We start from the raw sequence: 15,883 nt of genomic DNA on the forward strand, positions 1-15,883 counted from the left end.
ATTTTAGCAATTTAGTTTGAGACATTAGCCTAACAATTTTCTAGCTATGTCTGAATCTATGATTGGCATTCCAAATCTGTGAAATTTTCTTACCTTTGTTTTTTAAAACATTAGAATTGCTTTGTTCTTGAGTCTTGGGGGTTAAATTTAGAATCAATTTACTTTCTTGAGTCTCAAGCTTTTAAATTTGCAACTCAAAAATAGGGTGTGTGTGCGTGTGTGCGTGCGTGTGTGTGTGTGTGTGTGTGTGGTTTTGTCCAAATTGGGATTGGAATAAAACAGAGCTGGGGAAAAATGCCCTGTGACAGCCCCTAAAGGAATAAGTGGGTTTGCATTACCAAGGCTCTTACACAACTCTGAATCAAAGAGCCACAGAAGCTTGTTGAGGCAGAAATTTTCTGACTTGTCACACTGTGAACAGAGCAAAGCCACATAAAGAAAGTGATGTCGCTCTTGGACCAAAAACTACCCATCCTGATTTTAAAGGGAAAAAAAAGTTTTCTGAAAATTCACCTTGATCTTACTTCCCACATTTAAATTTCAATGCATAAGAGCAGGCACAAGGCACTAAACAGGAAAAGAGCTCAATAGTCAGTCTGTGGGCCTGCGCCTCTCCTCCCCTGAGCTTAAAAGGCTCATTTGAAACAAAATCCAAAATTCTCTAATCCTAAGAATCTGTGACTGAATACAGTTATGAAGTATAGAGAAAGATGCCTATTTGTACCCAGGGCTGCTTTTCTTTGAAACTCGAATCCAGTGTTACTGTTGAAGACTGGGCAGGGCTGCATTGACACTCACACCATGGTAAACAAGGGGAGGAGTCCCTGCACACAGCTGGCTAGGAACATGTGACTGAGGCGCCACTGCCATCTGGCGGTCAGATTCTCTCCTGAGCAGTGACCCAGCTTCCCACAGGCTGACCCCCACAGGTTCCAGGCTAACTGTTCCTGCTCACTGTACTCTCTGGGACGGAGACACCTACCTTCCCCACCTCCGCCCATCTCCCCAGTTACCACCTTTCTCTTTGATGTTCTGTGAACCTTCCTCCGGCTTTCTTACTCCGTGATCGCCATGCTGCACTCCCTTCATCTATCCTCCCTTCTCCCTGTCCCTCTGCTGAGGCCTGCTGTTCCCTTTTGTTAACCTCATCCTTCAAGGCATTAATTCATTGTGGTTGAGGAGGGAGTGTGAAGGGAAGGCCCAGGGGGGCCAGGAGGATAAGAGGTCAATGTGCTCATCGTCATGCAGGCAGGCCTATTTTCTAGTGCACTCAGTCATAATTGTGAAAAGGAAAGGGCAGGAGAGCTGCAGAAAAAGCCCTGCTCATCCCTTGTCACCCCTTTCCAGAGGTGCTGTGCCAGGAGTGGAGCAACACATGGATTTCAGGGGCCACCTTCCCCAGGACTCTGAGTCTCACAGCAGGCCTCCTCAAACTGACTCCTCCAGTAAATCCTACAGGGACCCAATTCCTAGTTGATCCAGAAACTTGTGTTCCAGATGTAGGTGTTTATGATTCCAAATAATGTAGCTGATATTTAGGGAGGGTTTACTATGTGTCCAGCACCGTCCTAAGAGCTTCACATGTGCTATTTTATTTAACGTTCACAGAAATCCTATAGCGCCGGTCCTATTGTTATCTCCACTTTACAGATGAGCAAAGTAAGGCCCAGAGGGGTACTGTAACTTCCTCAAGGTCACACAGTAAGTGGAGGAGCCAGGATTTCAATCTGGGCAGTATGAGGCATATACTGCAAGGGATACCAAAATGATTCAAAACCTCTTTGCTTCAAGGATTTGTATAGTTTAATAAAGGCAGAATATAAGGGTTCTAAGAGCCTTATTAATAAAGTGCTATGAAGGGAGTGCAAATGAGAGTGCAACATTGGATTGCTAGTTGAGGAAGGGCATCATGGAAGATTCTAGATGCAGTGAAAGGAGGTCCCCAAGGCAGAATGACTAACAGGAGTAAAGAAGTGGAAAGGAAAAGCATGAATATCCAAACTCACAGGTGGGCCAGGATATCATTAATTCCATTCAGAACCACCTATTATATGCCCCATATTTACTTTCTTTTGTGAATTATTAGTGCCTTTTCTCCTTGCTCTGCCAGGAAAGGCTCTGCTATGTCCTCCATGAAGGAACCAGTGTTTTCCAATACAACGCCCCTTCCCCAGCTTCCATGGGCAACAGAAAACAAATATTCCCATTAGAGGGAACCTGAAAAGAATGCACTGAACATATTTGGGTCCTCAGAGCCAAAGGCATTGTCCTCATAGGTTTATTAGTCATAATTAATGTTTGTTGAGTTAAAGAATAAAGTAAAATGTAAAGCAACGATAACACCTTAAAGCTATACAATTATTTAAGGATTTATAAAACCCTCTCTCATAATTGTGTCATTTTACTCTCTTAACCCTGTGAGTAGTATTCTTCCCATTGTATGGATGAGGAACCGGGGAGGTCATATCTGGCTCAGGAGTGAGGGAGGAATAGACTCTACCACACCCACCAGAAGAACTAAATTAACTCATGTAAAGCCCATGGCCCTTCCAAAGTCATTGAGGAACCCAAAGGCCCAAGAGACTTAACGCAATCCTCATGGACACGCATAGCTTAAATTGCAGATCTGGAACTAGAATTCAGAACTTCTGATCCCAAAATGTATGCTCTTTTCCTCTGGTGGGCTACTAAATCACTGGAACACAAAACTATGAAAAACAGAAAGTATTTCACTTTGTTTTATGCTTTGTTTTGCTTTGTTGGCGTTCAAAAATCAAAACCACAATGGTGAAAGAATATTTGGATTGTGGTTCCATGACCTGATGGAAAGATAAATTTGTAGAATTAAGTTGAACACTTTTGGATCTCCTTTTATTTTTTAGGCCATTCTCACACATAGAGTTATTTATCTTCTCTATCATCTACAACATTATCTTTTATTATAATCCAAAAATAAAAATAAAAAACAAAATAGCTCATGTATTGAGTCAAAAAACGAGAATGAGATTCTAAAAATGAACTTTGTATGGTGATAGGTAACATTTGTATTTAAAGTTTAAATTTCAGGTCCAATAAATGCATATTGGTTACTAATATGTACTAGACATATCATTGTTTTTCTAATTACAGTGATTTGAGAAGAATAAGAAAAAGATGGTGATAAAGAAGAGAAGGAAGTGTGAGAATAATAATGGACATCATAAAATTTCTTAACAGGCAGGCTGTTCCTCTGGTCAAAAAAAATCCTTGCCTGAATATTTTACCCCCACTTTCTACTGTCATATAAATATGACAATTAGATATAGATCAGAGAGAGAGACACACACACAGAAAGAGATGGAAAGATAGAGATGGTTTATTTACAGCAAATAGGTTGGAACAACAAGTAACTGACTTGAAGCTGTAAAACTTAAAAGAGCAATGAGGGCAATGAGACCACCAAAAAAAAAAAAAAGAAAAAAAAAAAAAAAAAAAAAAAGCGCCTCTCTGGAAGTGCGTCCAAGAAAGGTGTTGAAAAAGAATAGATGAAATTCTCTGATGAGTCAAGAAAGAGCAAAAGCCCACTCCAGTCACACCTGGAGTTTAGGTCAAATTAATCTTTCTAGCCCTATCATTTCCAAAGGGTAAAACTGTCCATTCCTGTATCAGAAGAATGCCTTGGTTTTAAAACAATTCTATGAATGCCTTTTTGTGGAGGGAAAGGAAGGACTTTTCAAACAAGCTAAACAACTCAATTCTGGTAATGTTCAAATATACTCATGCCCAGTAAGGATTTTGTTTCTACCATCAGCTAAGAAAAGTGAAACAACACAAGAGCACTGCTGTCAAGTGAAGGAGAAAGGTACACCTGGCTCCCATGGCCCGGGTTCCGGTAGTATCAGGAATTCTGCAGTATGTTTTTCTAACAAAATGTATTTGGTTCTTCTAATGCCAGTCAAACTCCTTGTGGTATCTGAATTATACTCTGCATTTTTCCTGGTTGCGCCAAAAAACTAGGAATTCTGGCAATTCAGCCCAAAAGTATTCTTGAATTTTAAAATGTATATACAAATGCAAAACAAGGGGGTTCGCTACATTAAAAAAAAAAAAAAAAAAAAAAAGGTAAGTAACTTCTGAATATGCCAGCTAATTGGCAATCTCTGGTGAGTTATTTTTCCTTGCTTAAAAGTTTACTGATGAACTGACATAAATCAGGTTGCAAATTCTAAGTCTGAACAGCCAGAAGTTATGCATCTGCATTGGGCACAACATATTTTCTGATCACTTGGCTTCCAGCATCCAAGCCCAGAGCCCCTAACGCTGGTAGCCCAGACTCAAGTCAATGAGGATGACTTTTCCAATGCAGTCAGGAATAGCAAATGGTAGTGGTTAGAAGTGGGGGCACTTGAGCTAGATTACATAGACTTAACTCCTGAATGTCCCACTAGCAAGCTATTTGATGGCACTGTGCCTCTGTTTTCTCATCTGTAAAGTGAGAGCAATAAGGATACTATATAACCTGCCCTTACTGAGCTAATGTGAGGATTAAATGAGTTAATCACAGAAAGTGCTTGTTAATATTGTCTGGCATGTGACGCATGGTCAATAAATGCTAGTATTGTTTTCATGACCTTCATGACCTGGTTTCCCCCAAAATCCACCTCAGTATAACTCCTAAGTGGGTCTCTTTCAGGGTCCCATAAGTTTTACCCCCCAAATACAAGCTCTCTGAAGCCCCTGCCAGCTCATACCAGAGTGCAGGGAGATATATTAGTACTCCTAAGTGATTCCAGTGGTTCACCTAAAAAAAATTTTCTTGCCCTTGAAAATGGTTTTGTAGGTGCTGAGTAGGTAGTCATGGGAAAACTTTGAACAAAATTATCTAATCAAGAGGTGCTGTGAGGTGGTTTTGAAGGACTCCCATCCTCGATTATTCAAAGATTAGGCCAACAGAACTACATTTGTAGAAGTCAAACAGAGAACAATGGAGATAAAAATATCATCTTTTTTTGATAAAGCTGTTATTATTGATAAAGACCAGGCTTTAGGTCTGTGGCCCAAATGGGCTTCACCCCTATCAGACAAACGTATCAAACCACAGATGCTGGAAGCTCTAAGTTTCCCTGGCCCTCCCACTACCCCCACCACAGGGATTTGTTTCTATAACATTGATGGCACGGAAGAGCAGAGCAGAACGGACTCTCTGCACACAGGTGCAGCTCAAAAAGAATAAGAATTAAGGAAGCATCACCTAGGTCATGTGTACCACTCCCAGCTCCCAAACTCACCAATCCAAGAAGTCACTCCTAGGAGAGAGGAGAGAGCAAGTGGATGAAAGACACTTAAAGTGGTATTTTGGTGCCGTCCCTCCAAATGAAAACAGGAGGAAGAGTGGAAAATAAGCATTCTCACCCCATCATGGGAACCACCATAAAAGGCTACATCTGTGTGTCTAATACAGTAGCCACAAATCACACGCAGCTATTTAAATCTAAATTAATTAAAATTCAATATTCTGCTCTTCAATTGCACTTGTGCTTGCCTTCTGTATTTCATTTCATTGATGCTTTTGCAATAGCAAGTAAGCATACATACCATAATATAGAAGATATAACTAAATTAAAAACAAAGTCCAAGGAAAATACAAATTCAAATATAAAGGCTAGAGTGCCGATTGGAGCCTAGATATGCTGGCCACGAGGCACCACAGAGTTAAAAGCTTTGAGACATAGATTTGACTGCTTCTTTTCTGGACCCACTCCTAAAAATGTGAGAAATGAGCAGACTGAGTCCAGTCTGATGTTCCCCCTTGTTAGAGCACATTCATGGGGCTCCTAGGACTCATTGTTTTCACTGAATACCGGAAGTAAAAAACATACCTAGCATTGCCCCTGAAATATTCAGTTCCAAATAATATGATAGTTAAGTGTGTGGCATATATAGGTTTATGCTAATTCCTCTCTATTATGACACTATCTAGCTAAAGTCATTGCCAAAAACATTTGAATGCACACATCTTAGAATTTCACATGTCCCTTTTTTATAAGTTAAGGTTATCCACTTAGAAGCACCAAAACTCTTTCATTGTAATCATTTTAACTGAGAGTAGAACTCGAATGAGTTGCCTGGAGCCCTTTCTTCTTAGACAAAGAATCCTGAATATACACAATCTTTAATTAGGGCAGATACTGTTTACTGGTATCCCACTGACCCAGAACATCTGAATTTTTGTAAATTTATATGCACTTTTCTTTTTTTTTCCTGTCTTCTTTCTTACAAAGATCAATACTTATTTATTTAGCCAACATTTACCAAATGCCCCTGATGATGGAACATGGTACCAAGTGTTGGAAAACAGGCAAATCAATATGCGCTTTGCCTGCAAGAATCATATAGTCTGGTGTCAGCTTACACAGAGAATCACAGCATGGAAGGGAGTTTTGAGATCCTGTAGTGCTCTAGCTTCTTATTTGACACATGGACAAACCAAAGACAAAGAAGATAAAGTCTTTGCTGTCACTGAAGGAATAGAGCAAAGCCTCAGTTCTCACCCAGTTCCCCATCTAGTGCCCTTACACTGGATCTACCTTGATTCCACACACACAGTATGTTCTAACAGACACCACCCTCCAGGGTATTATTTCTAATCTTTAATGAGCTGAAAAACAAGATGGACAAGCAAATTTAAATTGCGGCTTAAATAAAAGTAAATAGATTGCGAGTGAGAACCTGGCAAACTGTTCTACTTATGAGGAGCTTAACCCAGAGTGGACTTTGAGACCTCTGTTTTGGCTGTCGACACCTTTTTGTTTATTTTTGGTTCCCAACTATTTTCCAAAGCACTGCGGTTACCAGAGAAATAAGCACTTCTCTACTTAAAGTGTGAACTCTTTTGTGAATGACCAGTCTACTGAGTAGTCTCCTTAGTGTGGGCTGTTCTGGAGAATTCAGTATACACAGATGGTGCATTAATGAAAGAAGACTGCTTCTGAAAGTGAATGTTTAGGAGTCTTAACTGAGTTGTCTTGTAAATAACTCTTGGGGCCATATTTTTTTCCCTGTGGTAAAATGTTTCAAGTTGATACACAAAATAGCACTCAACACAAAAAATTTCATATGTAATCTAATATATATTTGACATAAACAATAACTTGAATTTTTAATCTCTGATCTCAATAATTTTTATTACCTTAAATTTAATTTGAACTATAGTTAGTTGCATATATTTTAGTGATTAGACCAATCCCTTGAATTTTATTAAGGAAATTATAACATAGGCCACTTGAGTATATAAATTATAGTATATTTGATAAAGTAAAATCTCATTAATTAACATGTTATTAATTCAGCACAATCAATACACATTTTCTAATTTTTAAGGAAGAAACATATCTTTTCTTTCTCTAGCTTATGTTTTTTTCAAATATACTGTAAATTAACAATACTAATCAGGATATTAACAGTACTAATCACAAAATACGTGAGAACAGACTTTTTAAAGTACTCAGGAGCATTTTAAAAACTCTTATTTACATCAAATATTGGTTTTCTAATTTAAAATCTGTTGTTCCTATTAATTTAAAAGATCCCTAGGGAAATACACAAGGTGATACTCACTCAACCTTATGTGAGTTACCATGTTATTGAAACTAATAAATCAATGCCTTTTAAAATATTTTATAATTGTGACTTTTTACTAATACATACTGAAGATAATTATTCTGGATTAGCAAGGATTTACTAAATTTGCAAATGTAAATACTTCCATATATAGGCTACTTTAATCTGCGATAAATTCTTTAAACAATATTGAATACTCACAGCAACAAATTGGTTATTTTCTAATTTAATGATGTCTCCCACTTTGACATTCATCCATTTTTCATTCTGTAGTCTAAAAACAAAAACAAAATTAATTTTTTTCAAGAATGAAGACTCAGAAGTACAACCAAGGGAATGTATTCACAATGTAACATCATATAACAGAGGAAGCAGACGAGACTTTCCTAGTATGTTAGATTCAAAATGGCCTTACATTAACATGAGAACAAAGGCCCAGAGAGGTTAAGTGGTTGCCCAAAGATACCCAGTGAGTTATTGGTACTCCTGGGCTAAACTCAACATGCTAAACTCTTGGCTGAGCACGCTTTCCACCACCCGCATGGTGCCAGTTTTATGCAGCAGCTATGAAATCTCAATAAATTTTAGTCATCGACATTCTTTTCAAACTCTTTATTAATACAGAAACATCATTGCCATTGCCTCAGAAGTCTATTTAACTGGAGGCAAGAAAGTGAAGGAGACAGTGGCAAGGTAGAGCAACAGCTAAAATGCAACAGGAAAAATATGTTAAAGTCTGGAAAGGACAAGAACAACAAAGCATGATAAAAGAAGCCTTGGAAGACTGAATGAGAAGGACCACCTACAAACCAGCACTGAGGCTGAAGGACAGGCTTGGTGGTATTCTAACAGGACAGCAGCTCAGAATAGAGAACAACACAGTCAACCTACTGCACTGCTTTCTGTGCAGCTCATGTATACGATGGAGCCCCAAGCCCACCCTCTACCCAGTTCAAAGGGGTTTATTATGAAAAGCTATTGTGTCCATTGAATCTGGCCCCTGGTGACAACTTAGTCAGGGCTGCCCAAAACCAGACAGGCCCTCTGGATACAGACCACCTGGGTCAGTACACCATGATGCTAATCATTCCTTCTGAAATTCCCTGAAATGTAAACCAGCTTTGTTTTCTAACTTGGAAGTTTTCATCACATTTCTTTCTCAGAGATTCCCTTCTAAGAGAAAAGGTTGGGATGAGTAGAGCAGGTTTGCCCAAAAGTTGAGGTGGACAGGTTAATTTCATTGTACTTTTAAAAAAAATTAACCTAATTTACTTGTTTTATAGCCTGGAAAATAGTTTTAAATATTTATTCAACTGTGAAATATGCCTCACACTATCAACTCTGCTGGATCATTTGGCTTAAACACTCAAAGAATTTTTCTTTAATACAGATCCAAGTACATGTTGTTCTGGAAATTTTTCAATTGCAGTATTTTCATCTCTAGCCAGAATTCAATCATTTTTCCAGTGCTACACTTTTCTGAACTTTATCTAGTTTGACAACAACAGAAGAACCTAGGAAGCCTTCTAAATCTCGTTTATCTTTACAGGTATGAATTACGTGCTGGTTAATTTCTCCTAGAGACACCTCCTCTGGCACCTTACTGACACTTCTCAGCAAACAGTATCTCAGAAAAAATAGGCATGAGTGGATGGAGAAGCCTATTGTGTCATTTTTGGAAACTGCACTGCTACCAAATTGCCTTGAAGTCTCTATTGAAAGTGCACCTGCCTCAGGAAGAAGTTGAGATGATATTGCATTTTATTTCCAAACTCTTATTCTTCCAACTTGTATAGTACAAGCTCTAGGAAGGATCATACAAGAAACAGTAGGCAGTAGTCCTGGATGTTGACGCTGAGCCTAGCACAATCCAAACTACTTCATCAATAACCTGTACAATGGACAATTGGACACACTTTTCAGATTTGTGGACAGCACCCTAACAAGAAGAAAGCACAGCCCACACAAAGTAAGATCATGATAGGAAAGTGTCTTATGACTTGACAAAGTTATCAGAAACTGAACAAAGAGTAAGAAAAAGAAGTACAAAATAGATTATTTTAAAGAGGAGAAAGTAACACTCTACAAATGTAACTAGAGTTTACAGAAAAAGAGCCTGGAGATATTGGTAAGCCACAGGCTGTGTGAGATGCCTTGCTTAACCTCTGACTTGAATATATCCCTGTAGAACAATCAGTATGTACAATACAATCAGAGGATTTTTTATGTTATTCCCTATTCTATCTTATTAAATATTGATATATGTAACTATACTTAACTGGGAACTCAGAGATACATTTAATGAGCACTAAGGGTCATAGCAACAGAAGTACCCAAACTTACTGAATAAGCATAAACTGATAAAGACCTGTAAACTAATTTAAATAATCTATATTTTGAATCCAACCATTTTTCTTGTCCTACCTACAACCACCACCACTGACAACAATACATAAAAAATGTCCCAGCAGCACTGGAGGGGCAGACAAAATTATTTGCTTTAAAACTCATCTTCAGAATATTTCTAGACTTCTAAAATGTTAGCCTGTATGGTGATTGGGTTTCGTCACCAACTTGAAACATGAAAGCAGACACTCCCTGGCTCTACGTATGTGATGCAGCTGTTCTCAGGGTTCGTGTTTAAAGCAATCTTGCACCACAGCTCTTCTAGAGGGACATAGGATGGCCTTTTGGGTTGTGAAGGTGATACTGGCTCCACAGACTCAGCACCTTCAAACTTTGCTTTTGCCGTTGTCAAAAGGTAAAAGCTCCTGTAGATGAATTGCAGTATATGAATATTCTGCAAAGAAAGGAGAAGTTGTAAGATTTTAAAATGTGGCTCAAATTTCAGCATCATATAATTATTTCAGAGTATAAAACTCTGACATAATCTAGTTAATGCATCTTAGAATCAGGTTTTTTTTTTAAATACATATGGGATAATGAGATAGACTTTACCTTAGCAAACTCACAAGCCAATTGCTAAATAAGCCAAAATCCAAGTAAAAAATTCATAAAATTTAAATTCCAAAGGCACCATAAAACATATGGAGTTTAACTGCCAAAGAACAACAACTAGAATTATTTGAAGCAATTTTTAAAAATATATATATATCTACTCTCACAACTCTTGAGTTCTAAGAAAAGGAGGTAAGAGATAGCAACTGCAACTAATAATTTTTGATAAACTGGTCTGTACCTGCTTCTTCCTGATGAGGCATAGCAAGGTAAGAGCTGCTAGACTTTGCTGAAAATCTCCTTGAGAAAATGAAAGTCTGAGAGTGAGGCAGCACCTACCATGCTCCATGTCACTAGACCATTGCTTTCAAAAGCTGAAAATCAAGTGTTGACCTTAAGCAACACTTTTGGAAGCAATATTGCAAGTGTATTGCTAAAGCTTAAGAAACAAGAGGGGATTTTCAATGGGTTCATCAAGGTCATCCTTTCCATGTTCTAATGCTCCTGATTTCCCACCAGCAACATGGATTCCTGAAAAGGGGATTTCCTCACAAGCTACAGAAGTGTTGGGGTACTAGAGACAGAAGATAATAAAGGTCAATATAATTGACCTCCCCTAATTAACCAATCAATCCATTTACGCTGAGCTTGGTTTCTTCTTTAATCTCAAGCATATGTCGGCCCTATAACATTCAAAAGTATTCCCTTGCTGATAAACTTTGTTTTGTTCACCACTTCATCCTGAGGACTTCATCCTGAGGACTTCATCCTGAGGACAATGCCTAGTTCACAGCAGGCACTCAGTAAGTATGTAGTGAATGAATGATAAATAAACTAAGGAGTATAGAATCATCATTTCCAAAAACATTTGTTGAATGATAGCATTTGCCTGAATGCCTAAAAAGAATTATAGCATCCAACGTTTATTTAGTGCTTACTGCATTCCAGGGACTGTACTGATCCCTTCATGTATAGGGTGCCAAATAAAATTAATAGCACCTCATTAAATTTGAATTTCAGATAAACAACAAATTATTTTTAGTATATATTCCATGTAATATATTGGACACATTTATACAAAAACATTATTATTGTTTACCTGAATTCCAAATTTAAATAGAGTCTTATATTTTAATTTGCTACATCTGGCAACACTATTCATGTATCTTATCTCATTTAATCCTCACAACAGTCCTAGAGATAGGTATTGTTTTGACTCCCATTTTATAGAATAGGACACTGAGGTTCATGCAATCTTTGCCTTATTTTGCAGTATCTATCAAAAGTTTAAATAACCACACACTTTGAAAACTGATCCTACAGGTACTCAAATATGAATGTACCAGGATATTTACTGCAGCATTATTTGTAACAGAAATTGATTAGAAGCCACGAAAATGTCCATCAAGAGGAATTAGATAGATGTACCATGAAACACTTATTTAATCATGGTTCATTCACTCAATGGAATATAGTGCAGCCACTGAAAAGAATAAGGTAGGTCTATATGTGCTAATATGAAATATGCTGTTAGTTACATTATTAGGTAATGTAAAAAGAAGTAAGTGCATGTAGGATATATTATACATGTTTATAGGCATAGAAAATTTCTTGAAACATACACAAGAAACTACTGTGGTTGACAATAGAGAAATAAAATGAAGAGAGAAATTGGGGTGGAAGAGAGACTTCATTTCCATTTTATGCTCTTTTGTACTGTTTAAATTTTTTGGCATTACACATATTAGTATTTTAATGGCCAACTGGAAGGAAGAATAGAAAAAGAAGAAGTAATAGAAGAAAACTTTGCCAAGGTCACATATAAGTGGCAGGTCTAGGACCAGAACCCAAGTTTGTCTGGCTACAAAGCTCATGCTCTTAATAAATCTATATTTATTGTTCCTGTTTACTTTATTTCCCAGAGTAATTATGTATTAGCTATATAGAAAAAGATTGGACCCTAAGGAGCTGAAAGGACCCAATCACGGCAACAGTGCACACTCCTGGCATTTAAAACCAGTTGATCCAAAGACAGCTTACAATCATGATCCCCTGGCACAAACACTCAGTGGACAGCAGCAGTTTCTGGTTCTTTTCAATCCCAGCACCATCAGAGCTGCGCTAGAGGAAAACAGACAGCTTGACCCTAATCCCCTAATAACAGACTGGTGAACAGGATCTCATTACACTGAGAATGAACATAATGCTCATGTCTTTGGAATCTATTTATTTTAAAGAATGCAGATGTTTCCCCTTTTTCTCCCTTCATTTTAGCAAAATGCTTATGCTGAGGCAAAAATCACACAGGGAGGTCTCTGGTCAGCTGCTGAAGATGCTCTCTCACCAATTTTGCCAGGGAGGAGGGTGAGAATAAGAGGAGATGATGAAAGACGTAGTGCTACAGCATGGAGAATTTAGTTTAACAATTTGCTGAGAAAAAGTAATCAATCTTACAGATGCCCTGCCTAATTTATATAAATGCTATTGTGCATTATTCAGATGCAGAAATAGACACACAATTTAGCCTTCCTATTTTGAAAATAAAATGATCAACTCACTAAGTTTTACCTGAACAATAAGCCTGCTGAATGTTGTACAGGAAATGTATTCTCTTTCATCATTTTCCTAAACTGAAACCCTTGCCCAAATGAACCTCCTAAGACTCTATCTTCTGTAGATTCTTAGTAGGATTCTGTCAATAGATGGCTATAGATTATGAAGCCACAGGAATTCAAAAGAAAATGATTTCAGAGAAAGACTATTCCATCTGTTCTCACTTATGAAAGCTAGAGGAAATATCTTAGATTGACCTTGGAGAAAACAGAGCTATTGGTCTAGGTTGGATTCCTGGGTAGTAGATTTAGAGGGAGCTTTGTGTATAAGAGGTTAATTGGCAAGTTCTCTTGGGATTAACACCTGTAAGAGAGGAAGGCAGCACTGCTGGGCAGAGGGAGCAGTTGGGCTCTTGATGCAGCCACAGTGAAAGCAACAGCCACACCCACGGAGAGCTCTGGAGCTGCAACAGGCCTTTAGAATAGGATCAAAGGGAGCAGGACTTTATATCATGGCATGATTCAGTCATTGGATGCAGGATGACCCCAAAAAGGAGGAATGTCCTTAAACAAAACACTCTAGTCAGCCAAGGGCAATTCCCAGAGAGGGCTGCAAGCTGAAAGCTATATGTGGGCAGCACTCCTGACAGCTGGGAAAACATGTTCTGCAGTCCTAAGGGGGGATGTGGGTGGCACAGCAAAACATCCACTACAAACTGAGAGCCCATTCCCAGATTTGCTATTGACATCTTCATGTATTTATAACATTTCCTTGGGGGGCAGGGGGCAGGGGAGGTCTCACTTTGTTGCCCAGGCTGGTCTTGAACTCCTGGTTTCAAGTGATTTTCCCGCCTCGGCCCCCCAAAGTGCTGAGATTACAGATGTGAACCAATATTCCTTTTTTTTAATTCTAAGCTTCACTTTTCTGTCATTTCAATTTCAATACTATAAAGTTAATGCAGGTAAGTTGCCATGAATCTTTGTGCTTCCCCCATCCAAGTTTAAAACTTTTGGGGAAAACAAATCTGTAAAATCTGAGGTCATCTGATTCACCTCCTTTACCAACAGTAGAATAAAGTTGGGAGATACATCTCTAGTATCTATCCATTAAAAATATTCTACAGATAATCACTGACTACCTAACTATCCTAAGAATAATGTCTATAGGAAAATATCACTGTTCCCAAAATCTTTCTTACATGAAGAACATATTTTGATTTAAAAAATGTACTATCACCTTAGCCAAGTAGATCAACTATTCTCTTCATCTAAGTGGCCACACATTATTTTGAAAAAATCAGAGAATTCACTCTTACTAAGCTTAATCACAAGTAATTCTCCTCTTTTTGAAAGATACAAATACCCCAAAAGAAGATAGTTTCCAATGGAGAAGAAAACCTGGATATCTTAGTTCCAGGATAAAAGGTCTATGTTATATTTTTTCATTGCCTCTAGTGATAGTCTCAATCAATTTTCCTATACAGAGCCAAGTTAAGTGATAACCTAATGTCTCTTAAACTAGAAAAAAATATTGGCTGCCTTACATGTCAACTAATAATACAAGCCATAGCAACACAAAGCAAAAGTGTTGGTGTGATGTGGTTTGCTCTGGCCAGAAAACCTAACATTCTGGAAACAGCATTTCTGATTTTATAGCACAAAGTACAATTAAAGGTATCACTGGAATATCAGGAGTTAATTTACTTATTAGGTTAGCAGTAATATTGTCCCAAACACTTTTTAAGAAAATTTCAAGATGTCACTTTAAAATAAGTTGTAATGTTTATCATCCCTAGTTCCTCAAAAATGGGATAGCACATAAGTCGAATTCTTTTTTTTTTTTTCTTTTCTTTTCTTTTTTTTTTTTTTAAGACATTCTCACTCTGTCACCCAGGCTAGAGTGCAGTGGCACCATCTTGGCTCACTGCACCCTCGACCTCCTGAGTTTGAACTATTCTCGTGCCTCAGCGACCTGAGTAGCTGGATTACAGACATGCATCACCACACCTGGCTAATTTTTTGTATTTTTAGTAGAGACAAGGTTTTGCCATGTTGGCCAGGCTGGTCTTGAACTCCTGGCCTCAAATGATCTGCCCACCTCAGCCTCCCAAAGTGCTGGGCTTACAGGCATGAGCCACCGAGCTTGGCCCTAGAATTCTTAATGAGTTGATCACTGGCATATGCTGTATCATCACCCTTCATTAATGAGTTTAAGACCACTCTTATGTGTACAAAATGACCACTCTAATCTAGACACTATGCTGAGTGTCAGAGCTGCAAGTGGAATTAGATACAGACTGTGGTTATCAAAAAACCTGGAGACTAGTGGAAAAATATAAGTCTGGCTCTTAAATAACCGCAACTAAACTATCTCTGTCTTCTGATACCTGGAGTATGTGGATATTCTTCCCATCAACAATGAAGAATACCTGCACTTCAGAATGAACTCAGTGTTAGATTGTTTGCCATACAGCTGTCATCAAAAGTCCAGTGAGAAAACTGATAGACCAGAAAGACTGTCTAATAAAGGATATATTAACTTTCATTTCTCAATATATTCCAAGTTTTGTCCCCATAAATGGTGAGCTCATCAGAAAACTATATGTCTGGACTGTATTACTCTGGTCCCTCTAGGCTTGTCTTCTCAGAATCATGGCTTAACATCAACGCCAACAGATTTCAATCAGGATTTATTTATAATCATGGGTAAAACATCTCTACTCGCTGAAGCTTCAACCATTATGTCACTCATAGTTTTCTCAGGACCAGGATAA

The 15,883-nt window shown here is 38.1% G+C and overlaps 1 protein-coding gene across 4 annotated transcripts in view; it reads right to left on the minus strand.

Annotated features, from left to right (window-relative positions):
- Nucleotides 1-15,883, minus strand: part of LOC116275845 (probable phospholipid-transporting ATPase IM) — a 152,803-nt gene that overhangs the window by 41,561 nt on the left and 95,359 nt on the right. For all 4 annotated transcript variants that reach the window (XM_031668701.1, XM_031668699.1, XM_031668698.1 and 1 more), the window contains one exon: nucleotides 7,801-7,873. In XM_031668701.1, the coding sequence (XP_031524561.1) occupies nucleotides 7,801-7,873 (73 nt within the window). The remainder of the gene's footprint in view (nucleotides 1-7,800; nucleotides 7,874-15,883) is intronic.

Source organism: Papio anubis, chromosome 7 (genome assembly GCF_008728515.1).
Source record: "Papio anubis isolate 15944 chromosome 7, Panubis1.0, whole genome shotgun sequence".
NCBI lineage: Eukaryota > Metazoa > Chordata > Mammalia > Primates > Cercopithecidae > Papio > Papio anubis.